General features: G+C 40.8%; 1 protein-coding gene across 5 annotated transcripts in view; it reads left to right on the top strand.

Moving 5' to 3' along the window:
- Positions 1 to 16049, top strand: part of st3gal8 (ST3 beta-galactoside alpha-2,3-sialyltransferase 8) — a 42224-nt gene extending 26175 nt beyond the window's left edge. For 2 of the 5 annotated variants that reach the window (XM_048255869.1, XM_048255868.1), the window contains exons 3-7: positions 9433 to 9626; positions 10406 to 10585; positions 13801 to 13846; positions 13947 to 14066; positions 15829 to 16049. In XM_048255869.1, coding sequence (XP_048111826.1) covers positions 9433 to 9626; positions 10406 to 10585; positions 13801 to 13846; positions 13947 to 14066; positions 15829 to 15999 — 711 coding nt within the window. In that variant the 3' untranslated portion in view covers positions 16000 to 16049. Of the gene's footprint in view, positions 1 to 9432; positions 9627 to 10405; positions 10586 to 12216; positions 12306 to 12475; positions 12917 to 13800; positions 13847 to 13946; positions 14067 to 15828 lie in introns of those variants that run through there. The other 3 variants (XR_007194934.1, XM_048255871.1, XM_048255872.1) reach the window with 3 other exon arrangements.
- The last annotated feature ends 1685 nt before the right edge of the window (positions 16050 to 17734 follow it).

Genomic DNA, 17734 nt, shown 5'->3' on the forward strand with positions numbered 1-17734 from the left:
CCTGCCATAGGATTCTAATTGCTTAACGGCTCTATTGTGATGTCATCAGCCCATGTTAAGTCTATGGGGAAATTTTGAACAGTTTTTAATTAATAGTTTAAAAAGTATAAAAGTTACAAAGCTGAAAAATACATAGCACCCATGTCCTAAGTAAGACCTACGTAACATAGTTTGAATGAAGTTTCTACGTTAAACGGTTGAAGCTGGATTAAACGCGTTAGAAGAAGAAGAATAAGAAGAAGCCTAGGAAGAACAGTACAGTGCATTTTCATGCACTGTAATAATAAGAAAAAGCCTTGGAATAACAGTACAGTGCATTTTCATGCACTGTAACTAGAAAATGCAATTCCAGGGAATTACCAGTGCATGAAAATGCAAAACATATGGTGTGAAATATATTGTTAAAACAGATGATGTGCTAATTGGCAACAAACATGATGAGGTTTAATATAGTTCAAATGACTGAACTAGGTAGATGAGGTTTAATATAGTTGGAATGACTGAACTAGGTAGATGATGTTTAATATAGTTGGAATGACTGAACAGTTAAATAGGTGGATAGTTTATATAGTTAAATGATTTGCTTGGTAGATAAGGTTTAATATAGTTAAATTATTTAGGTAGATAATTGACGATAACTGGCAGTTGGAATGGCCCTAATGTTTGCTAGCAGTTATGTTACTATGTTATCAAAGATAATAATGTTAACCAAGTTTTTTTTGCTAAAAATGTTAATTAGCATTCTAGCATGCTAACTATGTTACTTAGCTAACTTAGCTAATCATTTTTAACAATTTTGCTAAAAATGCTAATTAGCATGCTAACACGCTAGCATGCTAACTATGCTAACCACGTTACTTAGCTAATCATTTTTAGCAGTTTTGCTAAAAATTCTAACTAACATGCTAACTATGCTAACCATGCTAACTAGCTACAGTGGGTAGGAGTCATAGTTGATGACAAGCAGACAAACAGTTACAATGGCTGAACAGTTGAAAAGTTCAGTAGTTTAAAGGGTTAAATTGTGAACAGTGAAATATTGTAGTGAGGACTTTTATTTTGAAACAGTTTTTGGCAGAGGAAGCAGTTGAATAGGGTGTGTAGTCTTAATAGGGCCAGTTTGTATGCTTAAAGCCTGAGACTGGCAGTTGATGCAGGTGGTCCTAACACCTGCCATAGGATTCTAATTGCCTACTTGGCTCTATTGTGATGTCATCAGCCCATGTTAAGTCTATGGGGAAATTTTGACTAGTTTTTAATTAATAGTTTAAAAAGTATAAAAGTTACAAAGTTGAAAAATACAAAGCCCACATGTCCTAAGTAAGACCTACGTAACATAGTTTGAATGAAGTTTCTACGTTAAACGGTTTAAGCTGCATTAACTGCGTTAGAAGAAGAAGAATAAGAAGAAGAAGAAAAAGCCTTGGAATAACAGTACAGTGCATTTTAATGCACTGTAATAATAATAAAATGCCTTGGAATAACAGTACAGTGCATTTTCATGCACTGTAATAAGAAGAAGAAGAATAAGAAGCCTAGGAAGAACAGTACAGTGCATTTTCATGCACTGTAATAAACAAATAAAAAAGTAAAAACAAAAAAAAAAAAAATATATATATATATATATATATATATATATATATATATATATATTAAAAAGGGGAAAAGTGATGTTAAAATTAGTCCAATTTCCAAACCAGCTGAAAATGTCCAAGGGCAATGATCTGTGAAAACTGTGCACAGAGCTGTGTCTTCACAACCGATGCAACGGCAACAAAGTTCTTTAGCAACTGACCAATCCGGTGAATTCACTGGTAGTCTGGAGATAACGTTAACGTTAGGCCTTGTAGACTGCAGTCTGGAGATCACCGGAAGCACAGTCTGAAGTAGTGGGCTTATCATGTAGATCCGCATTGGTGGACTTTTTAACAGCGACCCGTTTGTTGCTTCGCGGAGATTGCAGCTCTTCACTGTTAACGTTAGTCTGCAGTTGGCATGGCAGCTCGCAGGTCAGCAACAGCTCGGCAGCCACGGCAGATCTTTCGCAGAGTAGCCTAGGTCTAGCTGTCCCGAGAGATCCTCTCGACCAGACAGTGAAGTGCACCGCTCACGGATGGATGGAAGGATGTCAGAGGCCCAGTTAGTCTACAGTTGGCATGGCAGCTCGCAGGTCAGCAACAGCTCGCGGCCACGGCAGATCTTTCGCAGAGTAGCCTAGGTCCAGCTGTCCCGAGAGATCCCCTCAACCAGACAGTGAAGTGCAGCACCGCTCATGGATGGATGGAAGGATGTCCGATGCCCAGCTAGGTCAAAAACTAGCCATAACAAGCTCCCAATGGACAAACGTCAACGACATCAGCTGACTTAGAAGCAGTAAAAAGGACTAAGAATAACACGAAAACTATCAAAAATAACGTAAATAAATAGGGAAAACATTTAACTAGACAAACCAATACAAAAAATAAACATGACATTACATAAAATTACGAATATTACATAAAAACAAACAAAAACATGATGCCAGACGGAGCGGCGTGTCTCGCCAGTGTCCCCGTAACCTAGCAACCAGCAATAGATAGATAGACAATAATTGTATTTTATATGGTTGTTATATATATGCAGAGGCGGACAGAGTACACAGCTTCATTACTTGAGTAAAAGTACAGATACCCTTTGCTAAATTGAACTCAAGTACAAGTAAAAGTCTGTAAAACAGTCAGATGTCTACTTTAGTAAAAGTACTGAAGTACTTGTTTTTAAAAGTACTTGAGTATCAAGAGTACAAGAGTAGCCTACATTTTCTAAATATTGCATTACTACTGCCATAGTGCTTACATTTACGTACAGAAACGTCCTACATGGAGTTATGAAAAATGTTAATGTTAATACCTTGGAGAATGTAATAGAAATTGAAAGTAAATTTCAAGCAGTATTTCTAATACATGTATTTAAAATACGTATTTCAAATACAAAATACTATTTTGTAATTAAAACACTTGAAGCGAAAACTATCATTAACTTGTTCAGAATATTGAAATAGTCCATGGTTTCGTCTCTTATCTAAATCTAACCATGGAGTTGACTTTGGCGGAAAGCTGAAGGTGATTGCTGATAGGCTGTCCCAATCAGTGGCGCCTGCACAATCCAATCACGTTTGAGAGGGAAACAACAAATTGAGGGTTTCCAAGATTTTTCTTTTTTCCTTTTTTTTTAGAAGAAGTAACGGTTATGGATAGAAATGGAGTAAAGAGTACAATATTTGCCTCTCAAATGTACTTGAGTAGTCATGAGTACTCCCCAAAAAGGATACTCGAGTGAAGTACAGATCCCTCAAAATTGTACTCAAGTACTGTACTCAAGTAAATGTACTTCGTTACTGTCCGGCTCTGTATATATGATACACCAAGTCATAAAAGAGGCCCATAAAAGAGTCCCAAGTTTAGTCCACTCCAGTGGGGGCAGGTGATGATGGTGGGAATGACAGCCCAGGTCATGAGCATCTGCCATTGCCAGAGCCATAGAAAGAGAGAGTTGCGAAACTCTTTGATGTCGCCACCACGTGATCAAAAGTGCCAAAAAAACCTGTGCTGAATGGCTGTATCGCCATTATCGAGGATAGGATGTATTTCTCGGTGCTTAATCTAGTAACTTCTTGACTACTGACTAAGTGATTGGCCGTTTTCAGTCCCAAAACTCCCATAATCTGGAAACTGGCATGGAAAACATCCTTTCCACGGTCACTTATGGGAGTGTCACCAATCTGTGTTCTCTACCGCTCTGCTATTGGCTGTAGGCAGTGAATGGATTCTTGTAGATAGAACGGTTTCTTGAAATCCGGTGAAAGATCACCGGATTTCCCCTTTAAGATGATAAAATGCTGCGTTAAGGGTTGTTTTAGGACATGTTTAAGTAGCCTACTACAGTATGCCCATTGCCAGCCACCCTGAGAAGTCAAAGGCGATTCAAAACGAGTCAGAAAAGTCAAGACAGGACCAATGAACTGGTATGATAAGGGATCAGATTCCAAAAATAATTCAGTGGAAATGCATGGATTCCAGTTTCTTCCAGTAGCAGCAACTGGAATCCATGCATTTCCACTGAATTACTTTTGGAATCTGATCCCTTATCATAGCTGTTCATTCTTACTCGTTGCTCGACTTATCGTGACTAAATTCAAGATGGCTGCAAACGCTAAACTTCGCGGAAGATACTGTCTGTATAAATCATCTTGTAAGTAAACTACCAGTGCTTTTTTCAAAGTTCTCAATGTCTCGTTTTAAATGTCAGGGCCCTCGAAGTCTACCAATGAAGTGTGGAGATACATTGAGCCTCGTAAATGGGTGTAAAACAGTGATTTATTTGCATGGCTAGCCCGATGCACCACTATTGAAAAAGCTGTTGGTAGCATCGGCTAACTAGCGCCAGATTTTGGAGTGCAGGGGACAAGCCGAGATGGGCTATGAGACATACGTTCACACTCGGTATCATGTTTCAATACACTTTAGGTCAATATCACACCGGAATTCTCCTTTAAACGTCATCCAACTGGCAGAAAAGGTGAAAAACACTGTTTGGTATGCAAATTATCGCCTATCTCAAACAGTACATGAAAAAAAATAATAAAGATGGATGCTAAAAATCTGAAGACAAAACATTCTGCAAAAAAAAATAAAAAATACAGCCATTCAGAACAGGTTTTTTGGAACTTTTGATCACGTGGTGGCGACATCAAAGAGTTTTGCAACTCTCTTTCTATGGCTCTGGCAATGGCAGATGCTCATGACCTGGGCTGTCGGCAGAGGTGGAAAGTAACGAAATACATTTACTCACGTTACTGTATTGAGTAGTTTTTCTGTGTATTTTGTATTTTTTAAGTAGTTTATCAAATCGGTATTTTAAATTTTACTTGATTACATTTTGAGTGAAGTATTGTACCGGCTACATCAAAAAATCCCATCCGCTACTTTGAGTAAAAAAAAAAAAAAATTAAGACTAACTAAAAACAGAAAAGGAGAGAAAAAAAATCGCGCCCTAAACCACTAGCCTAGTGATAATGATCAGCATGTAGCCTACAACAGCACATGAATCAACCAGTCTTTCTGAAAGTGATGGAGATGGAGCTGGATCACGAGATGCATCCGATTACATGTGTAGCCTAACCTATGAAAGTGTATTTTCTGCTATTTCAATGGGTTGTCTCCATAGACTATAGAACAGTCTGGTTGTCTCAGTTAGTTTTAGCACTAATGATTGTGGAGATATTCAAGCAAACAACATGGGATTTCGTGTTTTGACGTTTGTGCTCACCTTTCTTTGGAAAGACGTTTATTAGCAGTTGTTTCCCCTCATTTTGATGTCTCTCTTTTTAGTAACCTGACTTGGCTTTCTTGGAGAAAGACATTGCACCAGTAGCACAACAATTAACGATCCACTACTAGCGATGCTCAACCAGGCGGACTAAACCATTTAGCTCTTTAGCAAGGGAGAGTGAGAGTGACCTTAGACAGTTTTCACAATGTTTTGAATACAAAATCCAGTCAGTCAAACTTTACATTTCGTCTGACATTCATTTTGACATTTAATTTGGAAGTTAAAATATTCAGGTAAAATAAATATATGGTGGAAATAAGTATTGAACGCTTTTTTTTTTTTTTTTTTCAGTAATTAGCCTAAACTTCCAGTGAGTCTATTTGAAATTTTCACCACACATTATATCAACACACATATAAAAAATCCAAACATAAGAGTTATGTGAATTAAAGTGGAATGACACAGGAAAAAAGTATTGAACGTGCCTACTGAAATTTCTTCAATACTTTGTAGAAAAGCCATTGTTTGTAAAGACAGCTTCAAGACATTTCCTGTATGACAAAACTTATTAGTCACAGTATCAGGTGTGATTTTGGCCCATTGTTCTAAACAGATTCCAGGGGTCCCTCTTGTGAATCCTGATCTTTAGTTACTTCCAGAACTGTTTAATTGAATTGGCTGCCTTCAAGTCTTTCTGGAGCTTTCTCCGAGTGGTCCTTGGCTCTTGGAATTGACTATCCTTCTGACTCCCTGGTCAGAAATATTGCGAGGTGATCCTGTGCATGGCTAGCCTGGAAACCAGACTCTCTGACTTCGCAGAGTCTGGCCTAGATCCATAGGCGTTCATTTATTTCCGGGTGGGGAGGGCACAGTTTGAGGTTTAAAATCATTGGAGTTCCTTAGAACCGCTTTGAACCAATCACTAACAACCGGCGTTTTGTCATACAGAGAAGTTTCTCTGCAGCACATCCATAACAAGCACGGTGCATCTTATGAGCAAACAATTACACGCTTCATCTGCGTAATCCTCGCCAAAATGCATCATATAGTGTTTTGTGAATGTACCAAAGTCAAACTTTCATATAAATGCATAAGTATCGTCCAAAGCGCCACTTTTAAGCTTGTATGCTAGTTTTTGGGTGAAATTACCTTTTTGAATGGGATTCCTATAGGGCTACTACTTTTTGATACAACAAGCGTCAAAATTGCTATTTTTCAAATACTATAAAGGCTCGACATAACATTTGACTTTGAAAGTATCATCAGTGTCTCTACATAAACTCGAGATTGAGAACATTGTTGGTGTACACAGAGTTTACTAAAGAGAGGTTTTGAACAACTCACTTGTTTTTTCTGCTCGCCATCTTGCAAGGAGTGAGTTGTCCAAAATATTTTTAGTAAACTATGTGTACACCAACAATGTTCTTAATGCCTCGAAAGTTAATATGTAGAGACACTGATGATGCTTCGATCAAAGTTTCAAGTTATGTCGATGCCTTTAGTGTTTGAAAAATAGCGATTTTGACCTCCGGACCATGTAGCCTACTAAACTACAGTTTGACTCGGCATGCTCAGTAGCCTATTTCAAGTGACAAAATCTATGACTAAAGTTTAGCTGAAGATATAACATCCTACTCCACTGTGACTTCGTTCATGACACTCCTGTTAATAGGCTAAACTATTATTTACATTTGCTCAAAGATTTCATAAGTATAAGTCCTTTTCGCTCCCTACGTTGATGTATTCCACACGATCTGCTTCAGGGGCGGGGACGTAGTAATTTAAACACCTATGCCTGGGTAGGCTACGTAATCGCTCTCAGGGACGCCCTCTGTTTGCTGGTTGGTCGGCTGCCCAACTGCCGAAGTAAACGAGCGTGAATCAACCTATTCCAGACGGAGTACTGTAGGGAAAAGAAATCGACCGGAAGTACGTAGACAGGCCAAGGCCAGGCTAGTGCATGGCCGGTTGATGATGCAGTGATGTTTCTTCCACTTGCAGATAATGGCTCCCATGCTGCTTACTGAAGATTCTGAAGTTTTGAAATGCATCTGTAACCAGTTTCATTGATATGTTTTGCAACAACAAGGTTGCAAAGGTCTTGAGAGCGTTTTGCTTTTATCCATCATGAAATGTTTCTTGTGTGACACCTTGGTAATGAGAAACCAAACCTAATATGCGTCTTAATATCTGTTGTTAATACAAATTGCGTGGGCTACTGGACAACAAAAAATACCCATGGGGATGTTCAAAGTATCTATTATTGAATTAATCAATCAACCACAGCATCCTCAGCTCTCAGCCAACATTTTAGACCTGTTGAAATCTACCACTATCTGTTTGGTTTTGGAGGTGTGTAGTAGAAGGCAGTTTATTGCACTCGAGGCAGTAGCCCTCTGTAAAGTCTCTGAACTCCATTTCCAGCCCATTCTCAATTAAACATACTCTAAGCGATGCTGGGTAACGTCACTTCTGTTGACTTTCAAACAAAACAGAGAGCTAGCTCGCTACTTCCTCCCCCTCCCTCCCGTGCTGCTCCTGTGCAATTGAAACTCTTCTAAATGCGCATCTTGTCTGTGATTTGCATTTTTATGGGCTAGGTTTGCCCAGGTTGTTTTTGTTGCCATTTTTTGAGCCTGGGCTGTCCTCAGAGATCACATTTTTTACAGTGTATTCAGGACACAGACAGCTAGCGGATGGTTAGGTGATGTTTGCAGTAAGTGACATAAAATGTTTTAGCCTAAAAAACGTGTGGCATCGCTTAGAGCACCTTTAATGTACACGCCACAGTAGCAGTATCATATGATCATTATCAGTATTTTCGGAATATGGCAGGAGTCCGAGTTGTGCCAGAGGCCTGCTGTACACAGCCAAGCTAAAGGGAAGGAAGAAGGCCAGAAGGGAGGGCCAAAGGAAGATCCCTGTGCAATTTGTTTCTGTCATTTTCTGACACCCTGAATATGTGAGTGAGGAGGAAGAGGCTTAGAAGGAGGCAGACGCCTGACTGTAATGCTGAGCAAGAGGCCTTGGCCTCCTTCTCTCCCACATCTGTAGATGCCATTAAAGTTACAGAGAGAGAGAATGAAAGAAAGAAAAAGGAATACAGAGAGAGAGAGAGAGAGAGAGAGAGAGAGAAAAGAGAGTGTGCTTGCTGCTCCAGGGCAACATCTGGTAAAACCCAGAGAAGTTGGGGTGCAGTCAGCCCCCTCTGCCTGCCACTGTGTATGCTTGCCACACATCGTAAAACTCCTGTGGCCAATCCCACAAGATGGATGCGGCAGACTGATTACTTTTCAAAGCTTCCTTCCCTCTCTTCTCTCTCTCTGTTACTTATGTTCATCTCCTAAATGGACAGTGGATCAGCATATAACCTATGAATCTCTGCATGAATACGCAGCCCTTGACTTGTTTCCATCTCCCCTGTTCCCCCTCTCTCAAATCACAACGTCAGTCTCAAGAGGTCACGCTGACAGCTGACCACTGGCTTGTGCGAGCCTGGCATTGTTTAGCGGTTAACAGTTGGCCAGCGACTGAGCAGACGGGCATTGCCGCACTGTACCGCACAACACTGGTGTTGCGAGCTGAGGTCTGGCCGGTAATGAGATAACGACCAACAGCAGCTGGCAGCTCATAAAGGACACAAAATGCATGACCTGTCAAGCAGGCACCCAAAAACACACCAGTGACTTGACAAGGACTGCTAGTATTTTGTTTCCTCACAGAAGGTGAAATGTGAAAGCTCTCTTACATATTATAAGAAGAGAGTGTCTTGTAAACTTTAGTTACTTTCAGATCGTTTTACAATAGACTAAACATTTTAGTCTTGGCTCGATGTTTGTAGATGAGTAATTCAGAGTTCTGAAAAATACATTTAATCTATTATTTTTTAAAGGAAGATATGAACATTTCTATCTATTCATTGTAAGTAAATTTGTTTTCATGTCTGTTTTTACATACATACTACACACACAGTATCTGTGTGTGTAGTCAGTCCATCCGATTGTTTGTCTTGGCACTGTAGCTGGAGAGTGGACTCTAAACTAGGCCTCTCGACTAGGCCTTGCAACTCTGGGTGAGTGTATTTCTAATGTGAGCGTGTGCTGCCCGCCTGTCTTCCTGCAGGGTCTACAGCGGGCATCGTATGACGTGACGCTGGAGCAGGTGATCCATAAGATGTTCGAGGTGTTCTCATCTCCGCCGGCGGACTGGGCGCCGCAGCGGGACCGCTGCCGCAGCTGTGCCGTGGTGGGCAACTCGGGGAACCTTCTTGGCTCCCACTATGGAACCACCATCAATGCCAACACTGTGGTGATACGGTAGGCTCACACACACACACACACACACACACACACACACACACACACACACACACACACACACACACACATTTCCCACCAACGTAATACTATAACTGTTATAACTACTGTATAACTGTGAACATGTAAGAAATTATATCTGTTTTATCAGGTGTAAAAATAAAAAGTATATAGCCTGCCCGAAGGATTTGGTCGGCTGATCTTCATACGGGCCTAGAAGCTTGTTAATGGAGCAAGGCCAGATCGAATTTCCGGACCTCAAATTTTTATATAAAAAAAACACAGAGACAAATGGGTGGACAGTGAGGTAGTGGAGGTCACTGAACTTCAAAACTCTCACCTTGCCACTCATGCCTTACAGATTACTGCCAAGAGTCTTATTTGTAATATCAGTTCCAGTTTGTTTTCATGGGTGCTTTTCATAGAGCAAATAAAGTAGAGAATTGCTATGAAATGCCAAATAATTTTCAATAGACAGACTTCACGGGAGTTTGAAAGATGCTTTACTGTATGCTGGCAGAAACAAGCTGACTGATTGATAGATCAGATAGTGGCAGCCGTGGCCTACTGGTTAGCACTTCGGACTTGTAACTGAGAATGTGCTTCACCTCACTGTGTGTTCACTGTGTGCTGAGTGTGTTTCACTAATTCACAGATCGGGATAAATGCAGAGACCAGATTTCCCTCACGGGATCAAAACAGTATATATACTTATACTTACTTATACTTAGATTGTGTGTTTGTCATTTGTTTGTTTGTTTATTTGTTTTGCCTGGAAGAATGAACAAAGCCATCACACATGGGTATGAGGAGGACGTGGGGAACAAGACCACGCACCACATCATGTACCCGGAGAGTGCTGTGGACTTGTCTCCCGGTGTGCACCTTGTGCTTCTGCCGTTCAAGCAGCTTGACCTGCAGTGGTTGACCAGTGCCATGTCCACCGGGGAGATCACCAAGTAGGTCCCCTCCACTCCACATCCCAATGACTCTAAATGTACATATAGGTATACTCTTTTCTAAAACTGATAGTTACGGTCCTTGATTGTGATTGACTGAATCGTGTTCGATGCCGTTGTAAAATGCTGCAAAAACATACACCTTGGCCGCATTTCATTCTATATTACTGCGCTACGACAACTTGATACAAAAGTTAAAGTAGCTGCGTCTCGACGTTGCTTGGCAACCATTCAGATAGAGGAAATATATTTCTTAGCGGAAATATGGTTATCTATGAATAAATCGTTAAATTTTCTGTTGCTGTGCTTTTACTTTATGAAACTTTGCCGGGTATTTATATCGCTAGCGCGTCGTGCCTAACAACGCCCTTAGCTGTTGTAAAATCAGTGTAACCTAGGGCCTCTCGGGGCTTATTGCTTAAATATACCGTCATAACTTAGCCTCCTCCTGTTGAGTTTGGATGGCGTATGTATCCTTTCCCCTATCTTTGGTACAATCCTCTTGTCCACGTCACACTCTGCATTTCATATCTATTTCCTTCTCCCTGTTACCATCATGGTCCCCCTGCTCCCCCTCTCTCTCTCTCTCTGGAGCAGGGGTGGTTTTAGGGGCGGGGCCACAGGGGCCCTGGCCCCACCTGAAATTTCATTGGCCCCTGAATGGCCCCTGTACCGTCAATCATCAATAAATGTCAAACTTGTTGAGAACGATGATCAGAGATGCAATTCCATTCCCAAACAACTGGTGGCAGTAATGCACCTTTTGAAGCTTGAAAGCTAAAGCATACAAAGAACTGCTTAGGTCTGTGCACGAAAGAAAGAATACATTTGGCTAACCAGAGAACTCTCGGCTAATGCGAAGAACTGATACATTTGGCTAACGAAAGTATCAGCTAGCGTGAAGAACCGATCAATGGCAGCGTTTCATCCTCCACAGAAGTTTCTTGGTGAGTCACAAATCTAGGCTATGTGAGTTATCATTAATATGTGAAAAGGACGTTTATTTGTTGCTGTTTGTCAATTAAATTATGAAGCAGCAGCAAGCTGCTAACGTAACTTAGTCAGTGAACTGTTAACATTAACTTAACGTTAGGTTACCTGAGTTCAGGTTTGAATTAATTGTTGGCATGCTGATAGATTTTATGCATGGTAAGGTAACATTAATGAGAGTCAGGTTAACATTAATGTATGACATTTTTGAATGGCGTTATATGAAATGGCACTGCAGAGAAATGGACATCCTGTTTGTTTGGGGTCCAACATTACATGCCAGCGCTTTGATTTTTCGGGCTTGAGGAAAAGGTTTAGCAGCTGCTAACATTAACGTTAAATCTCATGAAAATGCAGGCCTAATTGAGGGGTAATGTTAGCTAACACTATGCTTTTGTAGAGTTAATGTGAGCTATCATTGCAAAGTTATTAACCACTATTCTGAGTTTATTTGATTCATGGACTTCGCATGAATTCTGTCTCAAAGTAGAGTTTCATTGAGATAAATTGGTTAAATGTTCTACCCTATTCACTCAAGCTTTATATGATTTTTTTTTATTGTTAACTGGTTTTACAGTTGCTAGATGACATGCTGAATACAAGTATGGATTTTGTGACACACATTTGTGTTTCACCTACAGACTGGGATGGCGTAGGCTCAGATTGGAGCTGGTGACTTTAACCCACAGTCTTCAGAACCACCAGTCACCAAGCATAGCTGCTCCTAATGGTACGATGCTATTTCCTGTTGCCACTACAGTGAGCATATTTTGCATGACACTCCTGCGATCCAAGACAGGTTCTCTTCAAGTTGTTTGTTTTTTCAATACTTATTTTAATTAATCAAACAGCAAACATCCTGACTTACATCCTCATGCACATCTTATTTCCAAATAATAGCCTACTACAGACAAGGACACAAGTTACTCTCCTTCTTAAAGTGAAAGGCACCTAGACTTACACACCACTAATATAATGTAATCATGACATTAAAGGTAGGTGTTAAAAAAGTAAAAAGATTGACAGTGGGTTATGAAAGTTAATAACAATTAAGTTACTCAAACTTGTTTAATTTTCTTTCTCTCCAGACATTTCCCATTATAGAGCAGCTGGTTCTGTGCAACCAAAGGTATTCCGCAAGATACAGCATGGAAATAGGAAGAGGCCACTAAATGACTTCTAATACAAAGACTTCAAATGGTTGGAGTATTCCATATTTAGTGTTTTGCTACCCCTTCCATAATTTTTTCGCTTCCAAATTCCCCATCGTCTGTCTTCAAATCAGAATCAGACTTTTGTAACTGGAAGCAAGACGGTGATTCAAAGACCATTCCAAATCAGACCATTGTAAAAATAATTGTTGAAAAAAAAAATAGTGTAAATATGATGTAGTTGTTGCTCACATGCTGTGTGTGTGTGTGTGTGTTTGTTTGTTTGTTTAAATGTATGCAAACTGGCAGTGAAGGTGGTTTCTCTTATCAACAAAAGGGGAAAGAGTTTAAGTAAAATTTGTCCAATTGAACAAAAATGAATATGATTGTACAAATATGATGTATGATTTCTGTTTAAAATATCAATGCATTTCCGCTGAAGTGTCTATTATATTTTAGTTTTATATATTGTGTTTTCAATGCACATTATAAATAAACGGGAAAAAGATTTATATTGGCTTTTTAGTTTTTTAACAAAAGTATTTGAACAAGGTGAGACTGGAGAAATATATGCACCTTACTGCTGTGGTGTAGTCTAGTTAGCTATAGTGGGTATACTGTGATCAACCCAAAATGTTAATACCTTTCCTTGCCTATTTTAAGTGGGTATACTGAGATGGTGATGCTTTTTAAGTGGGTATACTGCATAGTCCTGCATATCACATAGACTACACCACTGACTTACTGAACAAGGGATTTTCTGTGCATGGATGTTGACTGGTTCTTGGCCCCTCAGTGTATGATGTGGCCCCTTTGTGGCCCCTGTCTCAGAAAAATCCTAGAACCGCCACTGCTCTGGAGTCTTCATAGAATGGCTCCTTGATTTTGAATTGATCAGATATGGGGTTGGCTCCAGCCGCGGCCGGCTGGAATGTTGGGATGGGTTTTGGCCCGTTGTTTTGGAACAGTGGCCGTTCTCATGAGCTGACACAGGGCACCGGGCCACAGGCCGTGTCCTATTACACACACTTCATGTTCCCAAGCCCTCTGATTTATCCCTCTTTTCATCTACAGGACGTACATGAGGGTGAAGAACTTCATCAAAGCTGACAAAGACAAGGTAAGGTTTCATCATCCAATGTTTCTAGATGTCACACAGACCTTAAAGATCTCACCAAGAGATATGCTGATTTTTCCTTTCTCACCTGTCTGGGTCTCAGGTGATTGTAGTCAACCCAGCGTTTTTCAAATATACCCACGAGCAGTGGAATGAGAAGCATGGGAGGTACCCATCCACTGGCATGCTAGCCATCATATTCGCCTTGCATCTGTGTGACGAGGTGAGAACGTCCCCCACATCCCCTTACATTCTCCACATATACTGTATGAATCCTGGCCAATATCCCACAATCTCCCACATGCAGTAATGTGTAACATTGTACAACTGCAGTTGATATATGTCACACAGAACAAGAGTAGTGTATTTTCAAACATTGTCATCAAAACCTTACCCATAGAATGTGTAAGAAAATACTGAAGAGTAAACTGTTATATTAAAAACATGACTAAGGATTTTGACTATCTTGTTTGTAAACAATGGTGCAATGTTATTCTGATGTCACTGACATGTAGCCTGACGAGCCAGGCTCACATCAAGATGTAGGGTCTGGGGACTCACCATTCCCAGTGCTCAGTCCAAGGGGCGGGATGAACAATTGTTTTTCAAATTCCCTTTGCACGTAATAGGATAGCGCTACAACTCATGAGTCTCATGCGTTTTCCCACCAGCAGAGCTAGTTCGTTGATCAAACTTTTGCCAACTTAAAAAAAGCTTAACTTGTGTCACGCTGTTCGCCAGCAGCAGCATCCATCTTCTTTGTTTTCAAGTAGCAGGGAATTCACGCCAAACCGTTGCAATTATGCCAGCATTATGTTAAGCCCGCCTACCGACTCTATACATGGCCTGATCGAAGTTTATTTTTTCCAACTCGCAAGCCAATGGAGAGTTGCTAGACTACCCTGGCTGCAAATGACATTTGCTGCCACTAGGGTACGTTTAGATTTCTAGGCTAACTGACATGTTGATAGGCATAAATGTCTGCTTTTGAGACACAAACTAACCATTCACTGGTGTAGTGCAATTTGTTCTAATTCACTGTGTAGTGTAGTTTGTACTAACTGTTTCGAGAAATGCATCTACTATTGTGCAAACATTGATGATACTATGAGAAATACACCAAAGCAACAGAGAAAAACTGTATGGTACGGCTGCACAATTTGGGGAAAATATCTAATTGCAATTTATTTTACAGATATTGCGATTGATTCAGTTCAATATTCCAAATGTCTCTTTAATTGTGCCACCCTTGATTGGTGAGCAGGCCCAGTGCATAAGAAGTACAGTTCCCCCGACTGATTATAAGGCTCACCAATCAGAATTTCTAGAAGTGATATAGTCAAGGATGATGGAATGAATGTAAAAGTCAGAATTGTGACAAAATGAACTGTGCATGTGTGGACAATGTGGAATGTGCCATCAGGAAGCCGCTCTGTCAATAAGTTTAATTAAAGTTTCGGTTACACTTTACTTGACAGTATAAGAGTGACATGACACTGTCATGAACGTGTCATGAACAAGTCATAAACGTTTATGACATAACACTTCTATCATTAAGTGTCATTCGGTTTTTGTCATAAGTTAGTATTAAGGTTAAGGTTAGGGTTAAAGTTAGGCTTAGGGTTAGGATTAGGGTTAGGGTTCATGTGTCATGACAGTGTCATGTCACTCTTATGTCGATACTGTCAAGTAAAGTGTTACCAAAGTTTCACTCTTCATTTTACTAATATTTTACAAACAAATGTAATACAAACAATATATTGGCCAAAAACAGTTCTGCTCATGTAGCAGTAGTCCGTTCTGCTTATTGACTATTTGAGTCAATAGTTTCTGAAAAAACAACAACTACTGACTTGGAAAAGTCAGTGGTTTACATAAGGTATATAACTTAATGTTAACAGTTGTCAGATGAAAGTGTTTTGTGTAGAGATCTGTGAGATTCTTCTCTGATTTGCTGTTCTAAGCTCCGCTCTGTGTTACGCTAGGTGTCTGTGTTCGGCTATGGCGCTAACGAGAAGGGCCACTGGCACCACTACTGGGAGAACAACAAAAATGGCGGCGCCTTCCGCAAGACAGGGGTGCACAACGCCGACTTCGAGACGGAGGTTATCAACAAGCTCCACGAGGATGGGAAGATTCGACTCCACAAGAGATGAGAGCAGGAGTTGGAGGGAGGCAGTTTGTGTGTGTGTCTGGGGAAGGGGGTGCTGGGTATGTAAAAAATGTGTCGGAGGACTGGAAGAGCAATCAGGGGGGGAGATAAGCCAAGCAAAGCAAGACTAGGTGGCCACTTTGAGAGTGCAGCCAAGAGGCCAAAGAGGAAGGAACTCCAGCCCCTGTCCTCTTCACCCTCCTCTCTCCAAAGCCATGAACTGATTCCTGCTCTCCTAACTCATCAAACCACTGTGGACAGCTGCAGCCAAACCAAGAAGGCATTTTAAAACAAAAGACTAAATGAAATCTAACCCGACAAAGGTTCTTTGAGACCAAAATTGACTCACAAGGCTTGTTTTGCACTCTGCATGTGTGGTGATACCAGACAGCGGATCATCTAGGACGGAGTTGAAGGAGACTATTTGAGATGCCATCGTTTGGTTTCCAGAGATTCCTCCGGTTGTAACCGGAACAGCCTTATCTGAGCCAATTTATTTTGTTTTCCCTTTCCTGTGACTGTTGCGGTTGGGGCTGACCTGCCATGGCCCCCAAACCAATCCCAAAGGTGTGCCACCGAAGAAGCGACAAGATTATTTTTCTCTCTAGCTCTCTCTATGTGTGTGTGTGCACGCGACTACGCGCGTGTGCCAGAGCATGGGGTGTAGTGGAATAGACCACTGTGATTGTACCAGTGTCAACTTTACAATGAAGTAGGCCCATGGATGGCTGAGGCCTTGTTAATAAGTCAAGCACTTTCCTCTCTGTACTTGTTGTGAGTTGGGTTATAATGTAGATCCTGAATGTGTCTCCTTTTTGTTTTCCTCTGTTGGAAAAGCCCTTTGTAAAAACTATTTTTATATGTTTAGGTTATTGAATTCTAGATAGCACAGGGCCTGGAACTTGTGCTGTCCATAAACTGTATGCGTGTGATGGGGAATCTGTGGTAGGTTTGCCTTACTTTCATCAGACATGCCTGGCATGCCTGCCGTGCCATGGCCGTCAATACTGTTGTCTATTCGTGCCTTAAAGCCAATGGAAAGGAGTGGAAAGGAGTTAAAAGGGCATTTATTTAATTTTCTCAGCCCTTAAGTGATTCATGTAGACCAAAAAGCAATGCAAGACAGCTGGTAATGAGACCACTATGGCCAAACCCAATGCTGGCAGGCATCAGTTATTGCTCGTCATCACCTTGTCCAGATTGGGAAGTCAATCAGGACATTAGGGCCCTCATTTGAGTTATGGGCAAAGTGCAAAGTCTTAAATCTAACTAAAGCTAATTTAATAACTAAGCAAAATCAGTTTGCTAATTTAAAACCATAGGTCAGAACTTATGCTTACACTTTGATGAGGCAGCTCAATGCTCCCAATTTGCTTGATGACAAACATTGCACTTTGCCCACAATTTACATCAGGGCCCCTAGACTCCAAATACCAGTGGGGATTAATCAGAATTTAGGCGAGGATCACACCATACAGCGGCAGCGGCAAACGTAACGCAACGCTCAGACCATAATAAGTTTTGTCTCGTTCCTAAGCAACACAAATGGTTTGTCAATTGAATTCGCTTGCGTTGCGCTTTGAAAGTTAAACCAAGTTCAGTGCTCAGCTTGTTCAACGCTAGCGTTACGCCAGCTTTGCCACTATTCCGCTGCCGAACCATAGAGAACAATAGGACACCTGCCGCCTGCCGCTGGCTAATGTGCCTTATTGTTTCAAGTGTCTTGATTAAATCCCCTT

This window comes from Alosa alosa, chromosome 10 (genome assembly GCF_017589495.1).
Source record: "Alosa alosa isolate M-15738 ecotype Scorff River chromosome 10, AALO_Geno_1.1, whole genome shotgun sequence".
In the NCBI taxonomy this organism is placed as follows: domain Eukaryota; kingdom Metazoa; phylum Chordata; class Actinopteri; order Clupeiformes; family Clupeidae; genus Alosa; species Alosa alosa.